This window comes from Anomalospiza imberbis, chromosome 20 (assembly GCF_031753505.1).
Source record: "Anomalospiza imberbis isolate Cuckoo-Finch-1a 21T00152 chromosome 20, ASM3175350v1, whole genome shotgun sequence".
NCBI lineage: Eukaryota > Metazoa > Chordata > Aves > Passeriformes > Viduidae > Anomalospiza > Anomalospiza imberbis.
In genome coordinates this window covers 5,177,621-5,198,794 of record NC_089700.1, presented here as the reverse complement: position 1 = coordinate 5,198,794, position 21,174 = coordinate 5,177,621, and the positions used below count along the sequence as shown (strand labels likewise).

General features: G+C 50.7%; 1 protein-coding gene and 1 long non-coding RNA gene across 2 annotated transcripts in view; both read right to left on the bottom strand.

Moving 5' to 3' along the window:
- Window positions 1-21,174, bottom strand: part of LOC137485672 (uncharacterized) — a 161,039-nt gene that overhangs the window by 106,753 nt on the left and 33,112 nt on the right. The window lies entirely within an intron of this gene.
- YWHAG (tyrosine 3-monooxygenase/tryptophan 5-monooxygenase activation protein gamma) lies at window positions 60-21,168 on the bottom strand. The gene is made up of 2 exons (XM_068210279.1): window positions 20,899-21,168; window positions 60-3,605 (listed from the first exon to the last, which is right to left on the bottom strand). The coding sequence occupies exons 1-2, from the start codon at window positions 20,983-20,985 to the stop codon at window positions 2,949-2,951; spliced, it is 744 nt and encodes a 247-aa protein (XP_068066380.1). The 5' UTR covers window positions 20,986-21,168; the 3' UTR covers window positions 60-2,948.

The window sequence follows — 21,174 nt, the reverse complement described above, 5'->3', positions numbered from 1 at the left end:
CCCCTCGTCCCACGGAGCCCCCCAGAAAGTCGAGACAGGCGATAACAATTAAGCAGCGCTGACGTCAGATCTGTAAGTTTATTTGCTCAATGTACGACGGCTACATAATGACTCACATTCATGATATTCCATCACTGAGGAAAAACTGCTAAGAATGGTCCGTGTGTGAAATAATTCCTTACAGAAACACGGAGTTGGAAAAATAATCACTGATTAGACCTTAAAAATAGTTCACTGCATAACATGACAAAAAGCACAAACAAAGGCTCATTCAAAGAACACAGTCATTGTTCTCCTACACTGTAATAGTTATAATTTCACCATGACGAACACCAGACATTAAGATTAAGCTAACACTGGTGTTTTCTTTTGCTTTTTTTTTTCCTTTTTAAAAACAAAATCATATATAATTGCATGTCACTATAGCAACATCCATAACAGATCAGTTTGTTACGATCACTATTTGGTAGAGCAAACTTTACCCCCGAAAAAAAAAAAAAAAAAGGAAAGAAAAATAAATTAAAAAACTTTAAAAAATTTTAAAGACTATTTTGTCATAGGAATACATAACATCTACAGTATAAGTTAATAAATTTCAAGCTACTGTATAGAAATACGACACTAGCATGCACAATATTGTATCAATAGAGTAATGGAGCAGTAATCATTTCACTGGAGAGACAGTATCATAGGCAAGTGCATCTCTTAAAAAATTAAAGAAACCATTCAAGCTGCTTAAAAATCAAGTCCCTGACCCCCACTCCGTTTTTAGCCCTCTTGTGCCATCTCTCCTGCATAAGTTTCCTAAAGCAGCCAGAGCAAAAAGCCAAAAAGAGTAGTAATTATTTGGAGAAAAAGAAGAAAAAAAAAAAAGATAGGTTTTGTAATTCCAGTAAATCACTTCCAATTATACAGCTGGGACAGCACTGCTCACGGGACACGGGGATCAATGAGAGGGAGGTCAGAAGCCTAAAGCATCTCCCGGTCCCGGCACGCAACGGCACCGCACACCCCTGGCCGCGGGATGCTGCGCCCCGAATTCCCTGGGGGACACCCGGAGCAGGAAAACCCGGCCTAAACAAAGCCGTGCCGGGGAAACCCGGCCTAAACAAAGCCGTGCCGGGGAAACCCGGCCTAAACAAAGCCGTGCCGGGGCAGGGCCGGGGCTGAGGCGCTCCCGGGCAGCGGCTCGGGGCCGGAGCCGTGTCCGTCCCCCCGGGCCCCGGCAGCGGGAGCGGCGGTGCCGTGTGTGCCTCACCACAACGCGCCGTGTCGGGCTGGCTCTCGCAAGGGACGGGGAAAGCCTGGTTCCAAAATCAGCCTCACAATCACCATAAGGAATTAAAGCACGAGCGCGGTTTCTCCTCACTGCGCAGCGCTGCGGGGAGCGCTGCAGGGCGCAGCACTCCGCGAGCCAGAGAACAGCAGTGAACCTCCAACAACCATGGAAAAAATCAAAATTAAAGCTAAATTTACTCAAAATGGGGTAAGTAGTACCTGCTAAGCAATTCAGATGCCCCAACTCCCACCCCCGGCCGGATCAGACAGACTCAGAAAAGTTTTTGCTAAGAAGAGAACTAAGTTCCTGGGCTCCCGATGGTGGACAGAAATGTCTATGATTGTAGCTCTTCCCTTGAGGAATTTCTCTACCAAATTAGTGTCTAAGCTCCTGAAGTTCACTCATTACACCACAAGCTTCCCCAGGAGAAAAGAAAACACACCCGGCTTCCCTGGTGACAAACAAGGGAGCACTGGGTGCCGGAGATCTGCTGACAAACCTCATGGTACAGTGGGAGAAAGTCAGGCAGAGTGAAATGGCAGTGCAATCCCTGAGGAAGCAGCTGTGGCACCTTAAATCAGGATGGTCTTTTGAAATACCAAACACAGTACATGACATACAGACCTGAATGCTCTTTTTTTTAATATTTTTTATTGGTTTTTTATTTAAGTGGCATTTTTAAGTTTAAACACTTCCCCCTTTGTCTAATTAAGTTCTTAAACCTTTTGCTGTGGACTTAAAATAGTTGAAACAGCCGCTAGCCAAGCACCTGTTAAGCTGTTGACCAAAAAACTAGAGCAGCTTTGATGTTCCTCGGGCGGGCGGTCTTCTTGCCTTGGGCGACACAGAATAGCTAAAGCCAGTCCACAGGCGAGGACTGCTCAGGAAGGCAAGCCAAAAGAACTAGCAAAAGAAAGAAAAACAGACAATCAAAGGCTTGATGTCATATGGCTGTAATGTAGAAATACTGTAAACTGCAATTTAGTGTTAATACTGCAAGCTACCCTAATAAATATCTCAACCAATAAAAAAAAAAAAAGAAAAAAAAAGAAAAGAAAAAAAAAAAGGAAAAAATATTGGATGGCCTAAATCCCAGGGCTTTGCAAGCCCCAAATTCTTTAGTTTTGTTGGTTTTATTTTTAATTCCTTCTCAATTTGGGGATTTGCAGCTGCGCCCTGGCAGGCAGAGCGCTGCAGAGAGAGGCCCCGCGAGGTGGTGTGGGCACACGGCACCTGGGCTGCGGAAACAAACGCTCAAAGCCTTACTGGAACCACAGAACTCCCTTTTTTTTTTTTTTCCAAATGTTTTTGCGTTGCTTTCCTTAAAAATGAGGGCCATTCCATCCACGCAAATTCGTCTTAAAACCCTTTTTTTATTTCTAGCAATAAAGTTAAATTAAAGACAGCTCCACTTGTATTAATAATCTACAGAACAGTCCATATGCCAGTGAGGCTGCTATTCCATACCAGCACAGCCAGCCTGACTTCCACTAGTGGTGTTTTGGCAAAAATGTCAACGAGGCAATCAAAGACAGGTTGTGGGGGGCCTCCCTGGGAAGGTGTCCCCTCCCTTTCCCTCCCCCACCCCGGACCCCCCCCCACTCGTGGGAAAAAAATAAAGACTGCAGTAGTTAGCATCAGCGTGCGGCTGCCAGTCCATCGGGGGGGTCTAGTTGTTGCCTTCTCCGCCATCATCGTCTTGCTGATCGCTCGTCCAGAGCGTTAGGTTGTCGCGGAGGAGCTGCATGATGAGCGTTGAGTCCTTGTAGGAGTCCTCGTTGAGGGTGTCCAGCTCGGCAATGGCGTCGTCGAAGGCTGTCTTGGCCAGGTGGCAGGCCTGCTCCGGCGCGTTCTGGATCTCGTAGTAGAAAACCGAGTAGTTAAGCGCCAGCCCGAGCCGGATGGGGTGGGTGGGCTGCATGTGCTCCTTGCTGATCTCATGGGCTTCGCTATAGGCCTTCTCCGAAGACTCCACCACGGTCGCCCTCTTCTCCCCGGTGGCCACCTCGGCCAGGTAGCGGTAATAGTCCCCTTTCATCTTCAGGTAGAAGACTTTGCTCTCGTACTGCGTCTCGCTGCAGTTCTTGATCAGGTAGTTGTCCAGGAGGCTCAGCACATCCTGGCACACCGCCTCCAACTCCTTCTCGATCTTCTCGCGGTAGGCACGGACCATCTCAATCTTCTTCTCGTTCCCATCTGCAGAGGTCTTCTGCTCGATGCTGCTGATCACTCGCCAGGACGAGCGCCGCGCCCCCACCACGTTCTTGTAGGCGACGGACAACAGGTTCCTCTCTTCATTGGACAGAGGCTCGTTCAGCTCCGTCACCTGGGTGGAGAGAGGGGGAGAGAAAAGAGACATTTGGGTTAAGCCCCAGCCTTCTGACACTCCCATCACACCTTTGGGTGTTCTGTGCATCTCTAGAGAGAGGCAGGAGGAGGCGGTCGGTTCGCAAAGTCCTGCTCTGTCATCCAGCTCTGTCTCTGCCTTCATCCCAGCAGGAGCCAGCTGGGAAATCGTACTGTAGTCCAGACCCACAACAAAAGGAGCAGGCGTTGGGTTTTATTTGAGAGATCAGCATCTTCCAGAACGAGAAAATCTTCTAGGAAGGAGATGCCTTTCACCTGTAGGATGAGAGTTGGGCTTGGTGGTGCAGGGGAGAGGGACAGGCAAAGCAAGAGGGAGGAGATGGTCCAGGGTTATGAGCTACCTGCATGGATTAACACCACCAGAGCTACAGGGTGTTCATCTTTTCCGCTTCCCACAAGCATGGGGCACGCTTCAGAGACACCCAAGGAATCTCTGAGATGAGATTACACAATTACAACTGCCTCAGGCACCTGCACAAATGAGGACTTAAAAGCTCACATGGTGAAGGGGAAATCCCTCACACTGGATTTTCCTCACTGAGGTTAACAGTGTTACCTGCCTCATGCACCACAAAAACCACAAAGGGATTACAGAGATGATGAGCAGAGCTCCCTCAGTAATTCGGGAAGCATCACCAGTTATCACAATAATCCCATTCCAGCTCCCACACCACCATCACTGGCTGGAGCCTCAGGGCAGCACCTTTGGCCAAGACTGCAGCAGCCTCCCACCGCCAGGAGCAGGAGGAGCCCTCGCGGCAGGTAGCAGACAGGACACCACGCAGCAGCTGCACACAGCTGCTCCCCTGGGGCGGTCACAGCTGCCAAGTGCCACTTTGAGCCTGGGCATGGCCACTGTCCCCTTTCCCCCAGGACACGCCCCCACCCCACATCCATACCCTGGGCACAGCCACCTGGGAATCAGGCCACCAAAGCAGGAACCTGTGAGCCACCTCACGGCAGTAAAGGATTAGGTAATGGTTTGGATGTGAAAGGCTTCTGCAAACACTGAGTCACTTTCACAAGGATCTGTAAGGGCAAGGTTTGCTCTGGGCCCAGATAACCACATTTATGGTGGGGATCAGGAGGCCAAAAGCCCAGCCCAGGACCTCATTTGAATGGCCTGGAATGACTCACAGTTGCTCACACCATATTGCTCACACCTGCACATTCCAGAACATCCACTCCTCCTGCATGCTCTGGCTAATGTCTCCTCCCAAAACCAGGCTACAGCTATGCCTGTTTCCCCCACAGCAAGCAGAGTCTCTGATCAGACCCCCTCAAGGCAGAGGCAGCAAGCAGACCCTCCACTCCCACCCCTGCTGCTGTGTGGATCTGTGCTGCTCCACAGGATGCTCTAGAGCCTGGCACAGGAACAGCAGACACCTCTTTTCCATATGGAAGAGGGTCTTCCTGTGCAAACCAGCACAACTGCTTCTGCTCCAGGGTAAGAGACAGCGAGGGAGCAGGGAAATGGGTGCCACATTAATGAGGGCAGCATCTCCTGGGACTATCAGCAGCCACCAGTGGCCAGGACAAAGAGCACAGAGCAGGATGCCAGGGCAGCTCCCAGTGCTCCCGCCCAAGGTAAGCAGGGCAGCCATGTCCGGGCCATCCCGCAGCTCCCGGTGCCAGGCCAACCCTCACACCCTTCTCCTAGCCAAGACAACGGTGACCGTTTAACCACAGGGCCCTGGGATCCCTGTGATATCCTGCTTCCTGCAGCAAGGCCAGGCAGGGCCCAACCACAAGGTGCCTAAATACCCGTGGTGAGACACGCTGCCTCCAGCCTGCCTGCTGCACTGAGGTCTCTGCTCTGCAGTTTTACAGAATGTCTCCTTTCATTCTTCCCTCTCAGTGACACCTGCACAAACCACAGTAATGATTCTGTGAGTTAAAAATATCTTTGGAAGCACAACCAAGGTGTCCCCCTGCCCCAGAGCTTACAGGTTGTCTGTTCTCAGAGATACCAAAGACTCCATCAGGTTACCTGGGGGCTTATCCCACCTAAGCTGCCCTGTTTTGAGTGAGGGATTTGGAAATATAAACATCCAGAAATCCCAGCCCGAGTTATTCTCTTCCAGCTGTAAATGGAGTGTCTAACACCAATAGCCATACAAGAGACTCACTGATTCCAAGAGTTTTCTGTCCTGACAGGGATTGAGGAGTGATCACCAGATGAAATTTTGCTTTTAGCAAGGTGCTCCCTGAGAAGAGACACCAGTTTTGAAGTGAGGAACAAGCAGGTGCCCCACAGCCACGTCTGCAGATACTTATCACTGCAGGAAGAAGTAGATTTACCTCCTCTCACCAGAAGAGTCTTGCTGGAGGACAGATTTATTAAAACTACAGGGAGTTTCGTGGGATTAGCTTTGCCATAAACATTTTAAATTCGAAGCTATTAAGGATTACAGAGGAAAGTTGCCTGTCAAAATCCTTTCAACAAACTGGCTGACAGATGGAAGGTACACCTGTGGAGACAGCAGATTCCCCTGGGGAGCTCCCAGGGAACTTGTAAAAGCAGGGAGGGAGCCTTGTTAACCATGTCACTGCTTTCTAGCAGGACCCAGGCTCCCAGGAAGGAGCACTGCAGAGACATGACCAAGATGTCACATGGGTGGGGACAAGGACCACAGCCCTCAGCACCAGGGAAGAGGCTGTAGTCCCTCACATTTCAGTTCACAATTGAGCTGAGGGAGGAAGAACTAAAAACCATCTGGCTCTTGCATTCCCAGCAGGAAGAAAATGCAAGATGCCCAGGACACAAGGTATCAGACAGCAGGGTACACCGAGCTGCCTTATCAGAGTCAGAAAAAGGCAGAGAAGATGTATCCCAGGTTCAGCTGCCTTTGAGGACATCTCTGCCCTCGGTCTGCCCCGAGCTGCCTGCTGCCCGCTCACCTGTGCTGGCATTTCCTGCCACAGCCCCCTCCACACTCCAGACTGCGCAGTCACTGTCACTCTGCTCTTCCCACAGCACTGCACCAGTGCCCATCTCCAGCAGAAACCACTCCAACACCTCTGCACCAGCCTGTCACATGCACGTGGGGCTGTGCCTTCTCTGCAGCCTGTGCTGGCCAAACAAATGCTGGTTTTTTTTATACTGCAGGATACCGAAACAAAGTGAGTTCAACTAAGCCACTGGCAAAACAGCAGGTTCTGATATACTGAGTCTGTAGCATTGCACTGAATGCCTCTGCTATAACATCAAATAAGGCAATATCCTGCATCAGGCCTGGATCACACTGCAGCAGTCACATTATGGAAGGGGAGAACCATCCCTCTTCTTAACTCAGACCCTGAAGGGGTCTCACCTCCCCAAAGATGGGCAGTAGCCAGATCAGGTCCCCTGATGCCATTTCCAGCACTGTTACATGGAGTCAGAGACTTCAAATGGCCAGAGGAATATCTTAATTTGGCATTAGGAGGGCTTGGCAGGAGCACAAAGCCATCAGTCCCCAGCTGGAGTCTACCTGCTCTTTGGGAAGCTCAGTCAGTTTGGGGTTTTACTTCCCTGGCTGCCAGCAGAGAACAGCACAATTTGCTCTGCCAATCTCAGTAACTGTCCAGCCTCATCTCACTCTTGTGCTCATGGAGACTAGGGAGAGGGGCAGGAGATGCATGAGCCAGTGTCAAGTCCTGGATATGGCATAAACAAGCCAAGGACAAGGAGCTGACCCACATGGTGGAAACTTGATAAAGGAAAGTCTTTCAGCTATTCTGGAAAAAAAAAAGGAGAACACACATGCCAGGAGCAGACTGCACAAGGACACCTAGGCAGGGAGCTTGGCATGGAGCAGTCCACGCTGCCAGGCTCTGGCTGGGAGGCACGTTCCATCACCAAGCTGGAGGACACGGCCAGTTCCAGTCTCACCAGTTCTCTGATGGCACAGTGTCTGCACCACCAAGACTCAAGTGCCCTTAAGCTACGGGGAAACTCCTTGAGTTCCCGTTGGACAAAAATTACTGGAAGTTTTAGGGTTTATAACTGCTTGGGAGACCAGAGGCTTGTACAAATTCAAGCCCTCTGATTTGCAACAAAGCACTGCAGAGGCAGCACCATCTCTGAGAAGGTTTTCCTGATTTCTCCACTACAGCTGGAGCTCTGACTCAGCATCCTGCCCAAAACCTAGCAGGCTCCCGGCATGCCCAAGGATCACATTGCAGCCAGGCAAGGTTCAGCCTCTTGAGGAGAAGCCAGGGAACAAGCAAAACTTTACCTGTCCCTAATGTCAAGGTATGTAAACTCCAAAAGCCCAAGGGTTGGTTCTACAGCACCTGCTTTCTGGAAGTATCCTGATAAACAGGCTTTGGTGAGACCCACAGGGAAGGTTTCCAGCAAGTTATGTTGGTTAGGGGCTTATTCCAGGACTCCTATCCTCCACTTCTCACCTTGCATGAGTAGGTCTGAGTAAACATCAGGAAATGACTGTTTTTGAGGTCCCCTCAGTGACTGCAGTGAAGATTCATCACAGGACTTAGTTCTACCTGTTTATTCTTGCACACTTTTCACTTAGTTTGATAATTAAGTGCCCACCCATTTACAGCTTCTACCTGGCTTTGATGTCTTATCTGAAAGCAGACAGCACTGGCAAGCTGACAGGACCCAGAGATCCTTCCCTGGGGAATACCATCAACATCTGACGGTTTAACCCATGTTATAAACCTCAAAACTTGCTGTTCTTATTGCCTAAAAGAGAATTCGAGTCCTTCAGGACATCAGACAGCTACAAAAGAGTGAAGCTTTCCTGGAGAGACAGAGACAGACATGAGAACTTCAAACTGTTCACTGAGAAAAGCTTATAAAGATCATCAGAGGTCCTCTCCCACCAGGATACACAACATCCATCTCCCCTTCAGCACTCATGCTTCCTGTTCTATCTACAGCTCCTGCACCATGTAATTAAATTCGTTATCTCTCCACACAAACCCTAGCAAGTGCCTTGTTTTCCTTCACATGCAGCTTGTTAGTCTGAGCTCTGGCCTGAAGGCCCCCTTCTGTGTTTCATTTTTCGAAAGGCAAATGTGCTTTTGAAACAATGTTCTGACCAAATCCAACCACTAAAACTCCTTCTTGGTCTGTAGCCACTGGCACAGGGAGCACCAGCACAAAACCCCTCCAGGCTCAAGCAGCTGAAAAAGGTCACAATACCTACAGACATGTCACCTCCCCCCCCATCTCCAGCTGCTGTCTCATGCTGCCCACCACCCATGAGCAGGGACAAGAGAACATGGCCTCAGGCTGTGCCAGGGAAGGTTCAGGCTGGACATCAGGAAGACATTCTTCACAGAAAGGGTTGTCAGGCATCAGAAGGGGCTGCCCAGGGAGTTGGTGGAGTCCCCATCCCTGGAAGCATTGAAGAAATGAGTGGACATGGCACTAAGTGCTCTGGTCTGGTTGATGGAAGTGGTGACTGGTTAAAGGTTGGACTCTGTAACCTTGGAGGTCTTTTCCAACCTTAATGATTCTGTGACAAGACCACCTTCAGCAGCCCAAATGCTGTCAATTTGGAAGGCCATGATTGACAGACTGCCTGTTTTTTCCTGTCCCCAGCTCGCCCTAAATTGAAGAAATGGCTGCCCTCAAGCACATGAAATTGTCACCATTACCCAGCAGTCTGGTGAGAGTCACGACTTGATGTCACACAACCTCACCAAGAGCAGCTTCTCCCCAAGCACCAGAGCGAACTGTCCTACAACTCCATCACAGCAGTCAGAAAGATGCTTTTCTTAAGCACTGTCCTACTTTGGCGAAGTAGGCGTGTGTTAAACCAGACCTAAATCTAAAATGTTACCAGATTGGTTTGGGTTCTTTTCCCTGTTGCCTTGCCTGCGCCCCCACGTCACACTTCCAAAGTGGAAGTCACACCATAACTACTTCTCTCCTTGCTGACCCCCCTTCCGCTGTCCTCTGCTCATGTTTTAACTCAGTGTGGCCAGGGGGGGTTTGGGCTGTAGGTCAAACCCTCTCATCCCAGACAAGACAAAAAAAAGCACGTGCAGGCTGTGGGCAGACACAAGTTCCCCACTGCCTTATCCTCTGCCTGTTTCACTATGAATAATCCCCTCCTAGTTCCTGTTTTCTAAGCTGGCAGGGCCAGTTCACATCACAGGACAGCAGCTGAGGGCACATGGGATGGTTCTGCCATTACATTTCAAATTGCTCCCAGTGCCTCAAGGATCAGTGTCTGCAGAGAACTGTTTATTGCTTGCAGCCCAACTGCATCTCAGAGGCTACTCAGGCACTCCAGACACCAATTAGGCTTTCTGCATGTTCTTCCTACACTTAACAGCAGCTTTCGTCCCACTCTGCAGCCTTTATTACTTAAGGCGACTTTGAACCTCCCAAGACAAAGTCTTCCAGCTGGGAGATGTGGAAACCAAGAGCTCATTTATTTTATTGGCCTCTGTAGCTTAATAACTGCATGTGATTGCACTGCATTCAGGTTTGATCAGCCCTTGGAGCCTGCAGACCTCCTGCTCCAGTTTCAGTGTGGCCATCATGGATTTCAGTTAGAGAAAAAGCCAATTTCAGCTGCTTGGGTCATTCTTGCACATGAAAAGCTGAAGGGAGCCAAGGTGAGAACACCAGTAAGAGCAGCAGAGCTCTGAGCTGCTCCATTCAGTGTCTGGGAGCAGCATTTTGTGTACCAGCCCTTATCTGCAGCACTGCAGTCCCAGCACTTGGTCTAACGACTCTGGGTTTCTTTCCACTACAGAACACCTGGTGCCATTGATTTGTGTCCCTGACTTCTTCTGCAGCTTGAGATAAGGCAAACATGAGGGAGCATCTGCCTGCCATGGCTATTGTGGACAGAGAGCAGCCCAGACACATCCCAGTAACCAAGTGGAAGGAATACCCTGACCTCCCAGTTTTGTGCATGTTCAAGTGTTCTACAAACAAATGTTCAAGGAGCTACAAACCATTTCTGAGTTAGCATTGCACAGTACTGTCGCAGGGAGCTGCTCCTCTAGCCAGCATGTGCTTTCTGAGCCAGGAAGAAATTATGCTCAAATTTTCTTGTTTTCCTTATTAACACCCTAATTCCCATCAGCCTTACTGACAGGCTATTAAACAAGATGAAAACTGGCCGTAGGACAACTTGTTTCAGCATCTTGCTGCCACTACCTGCCTCGTACTTATTAAAAACTCTCGGGGAAAATGATTGACCTCTGTTGGCCTAGTGCCTTCCAGCCACCAGATGGAGAAAGCAGCGAGTCCAACCACATCAGTCCCAGCATTTCAGGGGATTGTCAGTCAGGGCTCATCACACCATCCCTGGCAGATGGGATACCAGCACCTTTGCCTGCTAACTACAAAGCAACAGAAGGGATGCCAAGCTATTCCTTCCCCGGGATATGGCAGGCTGGCAGCATCATCTGCCCACTGCTGTGTTCTGCGAGTGCCTCAGCAGCAGCACAGGATCACCACCAGCCTTCTCCATCACCCAACAGCTTGGGGAGCTCTCCTGCCTCGGATTATCTGCTCTGTCCCCTGCTGATAGGCCTGTTTTCCAAGCTCTCTGCTAAGCACGTGGAAGACCAGTGCCACAGCGTGCCACTGCTGTGAGAGCTCAGACATAGCCCTGTAGCTCACAGCAAGTTTCAGGAGCTCAGAGTTGATCCGTTGATCCTTTTGGAAGCAGAATGACAATTCATGGTTGCTATAGGCTCTTCTGGGCTGCTTTAAGCTTTTCCAGGTGAGAGCTGAAGACTTCTTCAAGAGTAACTGCAGTCTTTCCTCAGAAGCATTCTGTACAAGTTTAAAGACTTGGGGTTTTAAAATTTCTGTTTAGGCATTATTCCTCAGAAGATTCCATCTACTCACAGGCTTTTGAGCTGAAGCAGACATTCACAGGATGGCTACTGGACATTTCTAGAGTCTTAAGACTTGGTCCACGCAGAGGAAGATTTTTTTTTTCTATCCAAGTAATGGTAAAACAAACCCAAGCTAGACAGATTTCAGGGACTCTAGATAAATACACCAAGTTTCATTTGGGGAGGGTGTTTAGTGCTGCTGGGAGCATTAGCTGCTTAAAGATTTACCTCACAGCTTCCAAGGGTACTAATCTGGCTCAGATCTTAGTGCTTTCCTGCTCACCTCCAGCCCCACTGCCAGGCACTAAGAATCCTGCCACCAGATCATCAAATCCTCCCCAGAGCATCAAGTGCCAGGTCTTGTCTTTAATCGGGGGCTCAAAAAATGCCTGTGCCTCTACCTAGCTGAGCCAAGTGTAGAGAGAAGACATGATGTGCCATGGGCAGGCCACCCCAAGGCTGAGAGCAGGTTCTGGCTGCTGGGAGAGCCTGTTCCCAGGTCTGCTGGAGCAGGATGAACTGGGCAATTCCTGTCTGCTGGCATGGCTTCCTTTGGCACCACAGAGCCACTGCTGCCATGGCAGCTGCAAGCTGCTGCTCCAAAGGGTGAAATGGGAGAAACTGCAGCCATGCAAAACTCCCTGCAGTGAGCATGCACAATTTTAGCTGCTTCATGTCACTCCTCTAAACACTTTGGGAACACCTGGTTGTTGCACATCAAGGTAAGATTCTGGAAATATTAAAAACAAGCACCTCACAAGATTTTTGCTCTAGGTGTCTCGGTCTGCAGATCCAGCAGTTCCTTGGTGTCTCAAACATGTTTTACCAGATTAAGCAAAAGACTTCCCAGAACACCCAGGCGGATTCCTGCATGCCAGCTCCATGATAGGTTTAATTTCTGCAACAGTGAGTAAGGTGATTATCCCTCCAGATGTACTTTACCCTCCCATTGCTTCGGGGATTTCAGGCTTGATCTTACACACCTCTAGCAAAGACAATTTTATTTAATTTCTTAAATGAACTTACAGAAAGGAAGAAAGTCAAGATTTTGCTCTGGCAGCTTTCTGGACCACTGCAACCAATTTTAAATTACAAGGAGGGTCACTTTACTATCCAACTGTTTAACTCCCCTTGCCTGGCTCCAGCCATCCCCTCCCAGCCTTTTCTGAAGCCCAAGGGACTCCCACCAAAGATCTGATCTCAGTTCATCACAGGTGACAGAACCCCTCAGGTGCCAACATCATCTTTACACCACCAAACACGAGAAGCCAAGCTCCCAAATTCTAGGTAATGAAATATTCACCCCATGTAACAAAGCCCAACAGCATAAACAGGCAAAGCTCCAACGCCTGCCCCAGCTGGGTGTAAATCAAAGGCTGTTAATCTCCCCAAGTTCTCATTCACTGCGGAATACTAAGCATTAGCCTTTTACAAGCAGAGATCTCCTACAGCAATTGTTGAGCGTGTCTGTTAGCACATGGCACAGCAACAGCTTCTCCACCTACTATTAATAAACTTGATGCTGCTGAGCACCACAACTGTCCAAACAAGTGTCCATCAGCAGCCTCGTTAGCACTGAGGCTGAGACTTCTCACTGGTGTTTTTCTAGAGCCTTGCTGAAACCATCTTAGAGAGGAGTCAGAAGCATACTGACATGCCAAGTAGCTTTGCTTGGTACGTAAGCAAAGACACATCCCAAGCAAGCCAACCCATCTAGCAAGATCAGAGGGAATTTGCAAACAATTAAGGAATGGTTTGCACTTGGAATCCCTGCAGACTTGCCACGCTCGTCCAAGCACAGCTGCCTCAAACACCCATACACGGACTCAATTCCAACATCTCCTTCACAGAAGAAAAACATTAAGTACTCTAATCCCTAATCTGGGGATCACTTTAAGGGAATCTCACGCCATCATCAGTGACATGTTCTCTAGTTACTCTCCTACTGCAATTAACTAATGCACTGCCCCTGGTCACTAGATCACTAGCTTGGGGCCAAAAATCAGGTTTGTTTAATATCTAATTGAGCATGTACTGGGTCATGTCAGAGATGTGACTAAATCTGGGTTAGCACAGAAAAACCTCAAACTGGGGGAAGTTTGCCCTTAAATAGGCAGACAAAGGCTTTTGTTTCACCAGCTACACAAGGCTTTGCTTTTGAGAGACAGTTTTGTCAGTGTTTCCTGCAGCACAAGAATTGCTGCCTCATCATTTCAGCTCCATTTTCCAGACTTTACCATTTCTGAGCTTTTCCAGACTATACCAAGATAACCAGCAGTGCAACCAGCATGAGACTCCACGGTGAAGCTCAACCCTTATGATTTACCAGCCCCAGCAGCTTCCAGCCCACAGGAGGGACCAGAAAGATGCAGCAGCTCAGCCTCACTGTCATTGTGCGCTCAGAGAAGATGGACAAAGCCATCCCACTGCTGAGCTCCTCTCCCAGGCACACTCCTCGCCCAGAGCCACGGGTGGGAATCCCACATCTTGACATCTGGATTCTGGAGCAAAGAGTCAGACCTCTTGCTTAAGAAAATAAATAAATTTAAACAGCAGAATAAAAGTAATTTTGTCCCTATTTTCCTTAATTTTAGACTGGGAGGAAGGACTTTGCTCATTAGATCAAGCAGCCTGCACTGGCAGAAGTACAGGCAGAGCCTGGCAGCCACCAGGCACGGCAGAACATTTTATCTCAATGCCACCAGCATAAAACCAGCCACCACCATTTATCTGGATTACTTCTTCAAGTCAAGCGAAAGGTTTCAGGGGCTGGAAGACAAAGCCACCCAAAATCCAACACAGTGACCAATCCATTGCTACTTCCCCTTGTTTTAGCTGGTTTCCAGGCTATTGCTAGCCAGCAGTGACCATCACTAGTCAAATCAAGTCAATACTTATGTTTTCAGTCAGTTTTTGCTTCCCAGACAAGGCAGTTGCCATTTTCCAAAAATGGCAGCTTCCACTTCTCTGCAGTCACATGAATCTAACACTGGGGAGCAAGACTTCAGCTAAGGACCAGTTGGGTTAGTTACCTGTCCAGTAAAGAGCAGAAGTTGTTGAAGGCTTTCAGCTTTCCAGAAGGAAAAGACAAAGACTTGACCAGTGAAGGAAAGAAGGTCTAAGCTGGCTCCAAACCAGTTAGTACAAAAATACTCCTCACAGTATCAGCTTTGGAAAAATCTGTCATGAGCTGCAGAACACTGAAGCGTAGGAGAACGCCTGGAAGCATCCAGGGTGCAGCAGCTACCCAGAGACAACCTCAGTCCTGCATCACAGCTTTGCCACAGTGAGGTGGAAGATGATGCCTGGATCCTATCAAGACTGTCAATGGCAAAATGCTTGGGAAGTCAGGCAAATCCTGCTCCACTGTGCTTTGCACTGATGTTATTCTAATATGCATGCACGTTTTGCTGGCAGCTCAGGAGGCTGAACAGGGCAGAAAAGCATAAGGCAGAGTCCTAAATGCCCCAGGCATTGACCCATCTGAGGAAAAGCTCCCTCAGGTCAGACTGGAGGCATTTTCCAATGCCTCCTTCCCTGTACCTGCCTTTGAACAGCCTGGTGTTTGGCTGGGACACTGAGCAGCCAGCTCTGGTCTGAACTAGTCTGACAGTCCTCATGGCTCTTCCCTGCCAGACTGGAATTGAGCTCCCTACACACCAATCACCTCTGCCAAGGAAAAAGCAGCACCAACAAGCCCAGCAGTGCCCCACATCCAAGGACACGTCTGAGCTCAGACAAAGCCACCTCCCAAAAAGCAGTTGGTTACTCAAGCACTAGCAGTTGGGACACACAAAAGCTTGGATTCTTTTTTTTTCTAATTATGTACCCTTGCACACAACTTCTGTGCATGGTTTACTTGGCATGAAGCAGCTCCAAATAGAAGCTCAAGAGTTCAGTCATAGAGTTGGTGCATTAGGCCCTGCCAGATGTGTCACCACCCATGGAGTTTTCTCCAGGTGTCAGGTCACAGCTACCACTCTCCTCCCCAGCCCCTGCTCCATCAGCTGCACCCTGAGCCATGTTTTTCCTTCTGTCCTCAGGAGCAACAGCTACAGATCCAATTCTCAGCTACAAGCCTGCAGAGGTAGTAGAAATATCAGGCTTTGAAAAATCCTTGTCCTTAGGATTGTGACCTTGGGGTCACTCACCAGCCTGGGAACAAAACCCAGGCCCCCCTACAGGCTAATGGGGTCCATCAGGTTACTTTCACTCCACCTCCCTGATCTTAAGCTTAGCAAAGCTGAGGCTGCTTATTCCTACTTGGAAAGCCAAGCTGAGCATGCTCCTGAGGACCAGTAATGCTACTGGCCCAGGCACAAGAAAAGTGGTTCAGCAATACACATGAAGAAGAGGAAAAAGTATGGTGGCGATCCTCAAATTAAGGACAAATCTTAATTCTACCAGCTGTAGAAGCTGAGGAAGAACCACGTTTTTAATCTCCCTGATCAGAAACCAACCCTCAGCTGCAGGAGGCAGAGGGATACACCACAGTTATAACAGTGGATAACCCTCTTGAAAGCACCATCCAGAACATCCATGAGAACCACTAAGAGGATGCCAAGGACATCATCCTGTTGCCAATAACAGTGTATATGCCCCTAGATGCTGGAGTGTTCAACCCAGGAAACATTTCTGGAGCTGAAGTTCTGTGGTTGTACCTAAATTGCTGTTCCTGAGTATTCCAGCAAGGCCAAGCACACATCATCAGTGTCCAAGGAGTTTATTCCAGAGAGCAACTTTGGGATCAGCTGGTGAACACAGCTGGAGCAGATAGGGTTTATCCACTGACACTATGAAGCTTATTTGGTGTACTAAAATAACTGAATCTGCTGTGAACCAGCCATCTTTTTACACAAGAAGCAGCAAATAAAGGTGGTTGAAAAAAAAAAATTAATAAATCAAGACAATTCCCACCAATCTTTTTGCACTTTCATGGTTAGACATCATCCAATAGATCTACTGAATAAATAATCCGGGGATTCATGGAGAGCCCTTGCCCAAGTTTTACTGTTTCTATGCCCCCATGTATAATTCAACTGCTATATTCTCCATCACAGTCTCAATACCACTTTTGGTTAGTTCAAGAAGAGCCATTCAAGTCCAATCCACCTTGGCTGCTATACTTGGCCAACTAAGAAACCCAGCATGGTCTTGTAAGTCAGTGACTCTTCCTAAATGGACTAAGTAAGAACTCACAGGAGCTCAAAGAGGAATTTTTAAGAGTTTGATCTGCTGACTGGCCAGTTACTGTGACCAGTGTCCACTGCAGTCGCATACAGGGCACATTGCTACCCATCTGTGGCTTAGGTGCACATGTGACTCAGGCTACTGCTACGAGGTCCCAAGGCTGAGTCACACAGAGACAACCCCACACTGCGAACCTCTACAAGGTCAGAAGGACAGGAGCTCCTGACAGCCACCATCCTGTCCTGACCCCATGGGCCTCCAGGAAGGAAGCCCTGCTCATGAGTCAGGCTGTCTCCAATCCCTAGCACCACTGCAGTCCACCAGTGGTCTGCAGGCACTGTGAGGCTGGGCAGCATTCAACCTGCCCGCACAAGAGCATCCACGCTGCCATTAGATGCCAACAGCTAATGACTGCACCATCCACCTCGGCACTGGGAACTGTTTCTTCAAAGCCTTCCCCAGCCCCCCTGGGAAGTGCTACTACAGCAGCTCGCACTCCTAGGTCCCCTCCCACCATCACAGATGGCCTGCCCAGCACTCCTCCTGGAGAAGCCTTTCCACCTTCACCACCCTTTTGTCTGTGTACACTGTGAGCAGAAAGCAGCTAATCATCCCTGCTCTGCTTCCTGGGGACTCTCCAGATAGGCTGGATTTGTGTTACTACCCCTTTTTCCAAGGGTAAGCCTGCTGTCTGTGTGAAGCCTTGCTATCAGCACTGATATACTGAATGTGGAGATGATAACCTGCCCAGCTGGTGACCATCACGGGAGAAGCCCACATACCCCGTGCCAGGGAAGGCCTGCAATTCCCCATCCTCATGCTCCTTCTCCACCCACAATGGCCATTTACTGCACCAAGCTGTGCTGCCTAAAGCTTGCAGCAGCCATCTGCTTTCCAACATCTCCAACAGTCCCCCCTTCACACCCACACTTGGTGGTCCTTGCATACAGCACAGCCAGGGCCCTGCTGCAGAGGTTGGGCCTCCCAAATTCGAGCAGTCAGGTGTTTCCCTCACACGGGACAGCCCCACACCTACACCATACATAGGTGTGGTGCAACAATTCTCCCTATACATTTTTAAAAGATTACTTATTTCCTGCATAAGTTATTGCAACATCTTGTTCATTCACCTGCACATCCCCCCAACATAAAGGTCTGTGGGGAGGCATGTGCTTTGCTCCCTGGGCAGCACTGGCCAGGGGCTTGGCAGGGCTCCCACCTCCGGAAAGCCTCCAGCAGCACTGCTCTCCCCAGCTAATGGATATCGATCCCCAGCCCTGGCATGGGCTTGGACAGCAAAGCTCTTCCTGAAGCTGAACCAGACAAAAATGCATCTTGCTCCAACCACCAGCACTGTGGGAAGTGAAACTCCAGCAAGCAAGGCCAAGGCCAACGTCTGACCACACTGGGGACCAGCAGAGAGCTTTCCTGTCCCCCAGCTCCTGACAGGGTTGATGGTAGCCCCAGACAGCACTGAGGTGATAAGGGACATGACCAAGGTCACGAAGACATGCCCTGGATCGATGGGCCCAGCCCTGCACCCTTCCTGGGTGTGGCATCACCTTCTGCTCCCTCTGGTAGGTGAGGGGACCATCTGCTGTGTTTTCAAAGACCCCCCCCCCCCCCCCAGTAAACCTGCCCCTTTTGGGGGCTGAAGGAGCAATCCTGTTCCTGCAGCAGCAACATAACTGCAGGTAGCAACTAGGGGCACTGGCAGCTAGCACTTGCAAGAAGCAAGGAGGTAGAAGTTATTATATATAAATAATATTTTTGAGAAACTATTGCGATCCCAGACACCACTGGATGAATCAGCAGACAGCAAGAACCCCAGCACAACCATTCCCATTTTAAACCACTAACACAGCCATTCAGCACAGGTTCCCAAGCAGAGAGGGCTAAGGCTGAACAACCCACCCAGCTGCCCCATGTGAGGTGGCCACCAAAATGCACCGGTGAGATGAAGCTGCAGAAAAACGAGCCTCTTTTATGCCCATCATTGCCACGACAGGTTTGAAAGGAGAACCACCCAGCATTTCTCAGCAGGGTGCTAGGGAGGGCTAGGTTTGGAGGGCAGGATGGCTCTGCATCACCTTCGCTAGGCGCAGCCCGCATGCTCTCTGCTACCGCCTGGGTGCATTGCAGCTTGGACCATGGCATATGACATCACTAGGCGTTGCTACGGAAATGAGTGCGAGGTCATCAGCCTCCCGCACAACCGGGGCTGGGGGCTGGGCAGCGCACGGGGCCGGGGATAACCGGCTGTGACACGGCTGTGACATGGCCGTGGCCGCCGGACCGGCCGTGCCGGAGTTGGGGCAGCGCGGTGCAGAAAGGAAGAACAAAGCTCTGCCTTTTGTTTGCTGGTGAAGGGAGGCGTCAGCGCTCCCGCTGGGGATCGTTTCCTTACGGCCAAACTACCCGGCAGCTGATAAGAGGCGTTAGCCCGGGTTACTGTTTCACCAGGGCCCGTAAGGAAAAATCACACATACGAGCTCTTAACAGCACCTGGGGTTCGAGCAGCCAGCCCGGGGAAGCAGGCTAAGAGAAATTCACAGTGCAACACGGCTGTGAGTCCCGGGCATATCCCTGCTGGCTTTGTCACGGCGGCTGTATTATCCGTAGGAAATGAGCTGTAGGATCTGCTCACACAGCAGGCTTTGCTTTAAAATGAATAGATGCCGCTATCAGAAAATGGTATAAAAGCCACAGTGCAGCAGAGGGACAGCCCGGCTGGTTAAATGTGATAACATCTCATTCCGATTATCTGTATTTCATTCCTTGATAAGACATCTCCTCCCTTCCCGGGCTCAGGCTGTGACAGTTTTGTCTGTTTGATAAATGCAAGGTTATTGACAAAATGGTGCAATATGGGCAAACAGAGCTGCACCCACGACAGACTGCGACATTCCCAGATCGGCATTCACTTTTCATCAGCCGGGGAGGAGACCCCAGCTCCCAGCAAAGGTTCAGACCTGACTAAGAAGACAAACATAAAGAACAGTTTTCCCCTTTAAAGCACCCCCTCCCTCCCTCCACCCAGTCTAGCCTCTCTGCAATATGACAAATGCAGAATCTTCTGGAATGACTTGATCCTGCCTCCCACGATTGCTTTGTTTGCAAGATCAGATCAGAGATATGTTTTTTTTTCCCTTCTTATATTGTCAAAATGTCAGTATTGAAGGGGAGCGTTCAGTGTCACAAATCAGATCAGCCTGCTATATGCAGAGTCTTTATTTTAAGAGCGTGAAATGAATACAACATGACTCAATTCATAAATCTCCAACCAAGAGCAGTAAAAATAAGAGCTTCGACAGTGAAAGGGCTCCCGATCTTTGGGGTCAGGGGCACACACCAGCCCCGGCGACCACGCGTGGGAATGGATATGGATGCACGGGGAGACATTTCGGCAGCGGGGAGAGATGTGCACAACCCCCCCCCCCCCCAACACCGGTTTCCCCCCTGCCTCGCCCCACGGGGCCCCGAGCCGGTGTGACCCCCCCGGGCAGCGGCGCACCCCCGCCTGGCTCCTCTGCCCCGCTGGGGAGGGGGGCATGGGAGGGGGCCTGCGGCGGGAGGAGAGAAGAAATGCGGCTGGAAGGTGATGTGGGGGGCTGCAGGGCTGCGGAGGCAACGTGCCCCAAGGCAGAGGAGAGGATGTGGGGGTGCTCTGGGGCAGGGCAGGGGGATGCGTGCGGCTGGGTGGGGGCAGCAGGGCAGGGGGGCAAAGCGTGGGGGTTTAGAGCACGGGGAGGATGGGGGGCGGCTCTGGGGCAGAGAGGGGGGATGTGTGCGACTGGGTGGGGGCCCCGGAATAAGGGAGAAGATGCGGGAGGGGGGCGTTTAGGGCAGGAGAGAGCGATGTGTGGGGCTGGATGGCAGCCCCAGAACAGGCGAAAGATGCGGGGAGGGGGCTCTAGGGCAGAGGAGCAGGATGCGTGGGGCTGGGTGGGGGCCCCAGAGCAGGGAAAAGGATGCGTGGGGGGCTCTAGGGCAGGGACGGGGGTCGGGAGAAAGTAAGGTAACCCTGGATCGGGGAAAGCGGCGGGAACGGGACTCAGCAGGGGATGTCGGAGGGCGAGGGACCGGGGCCCTCACACCCCCGCGGCCCCCCCGGCCGAGCCCACCACCCACCGCGGGGAACCCGCGGGAAGGGCGAGGGGAGGGCGGCCCCAGCGGGGCAGCAGAAGGAGGAGAGTATGTGCATGTGTCTGTGGGGAGCGCGACGGCCGCGGGACGGGACTCACGTTCTTCATGGCGGCCGCCATGTCGTCGTATCGCTCGGCTTGCTCGGCCAGCCGGGCCTTCTGCACCAGCTGCTCGCGGTCCACCATCTTCGCGGGGTCCGGGGGGGAGAGGGGCGAGGAGGCTGCGGGCTCCGGGAGGAGGAGGAGGAGGAAGGAGGAGGAAGAGGAGGACGAGGAGGGCGCGGCGGTCTCGGCGCTGCTGCGGCTGAGGCTGAGGCGGCGGCGGCGGCTGCGCCCGGTGCTGTGCGCGCGCCGCGGGCCACCACAACCCCCCTG

What these genes read in the sequence shown, in the direction of transcription:
- YWHAG (XM_068210279.1), bottom strand. Translation starts at nt 20,985, where the DNA reads ATGGTGGACCGCGAGCAGCTGGTGCAGAAGGCCCGGCTGGCCGAGCAA. An exon ending in TGGCGGCCGCCATGAAGAAC is followed by an intron (nt 3,606 to 20,898) that starts GTGAGTCCCGTC and finishes CTCTCCACCCAG; the next exon opens with GTGACGGAGCTGAACGAGCC.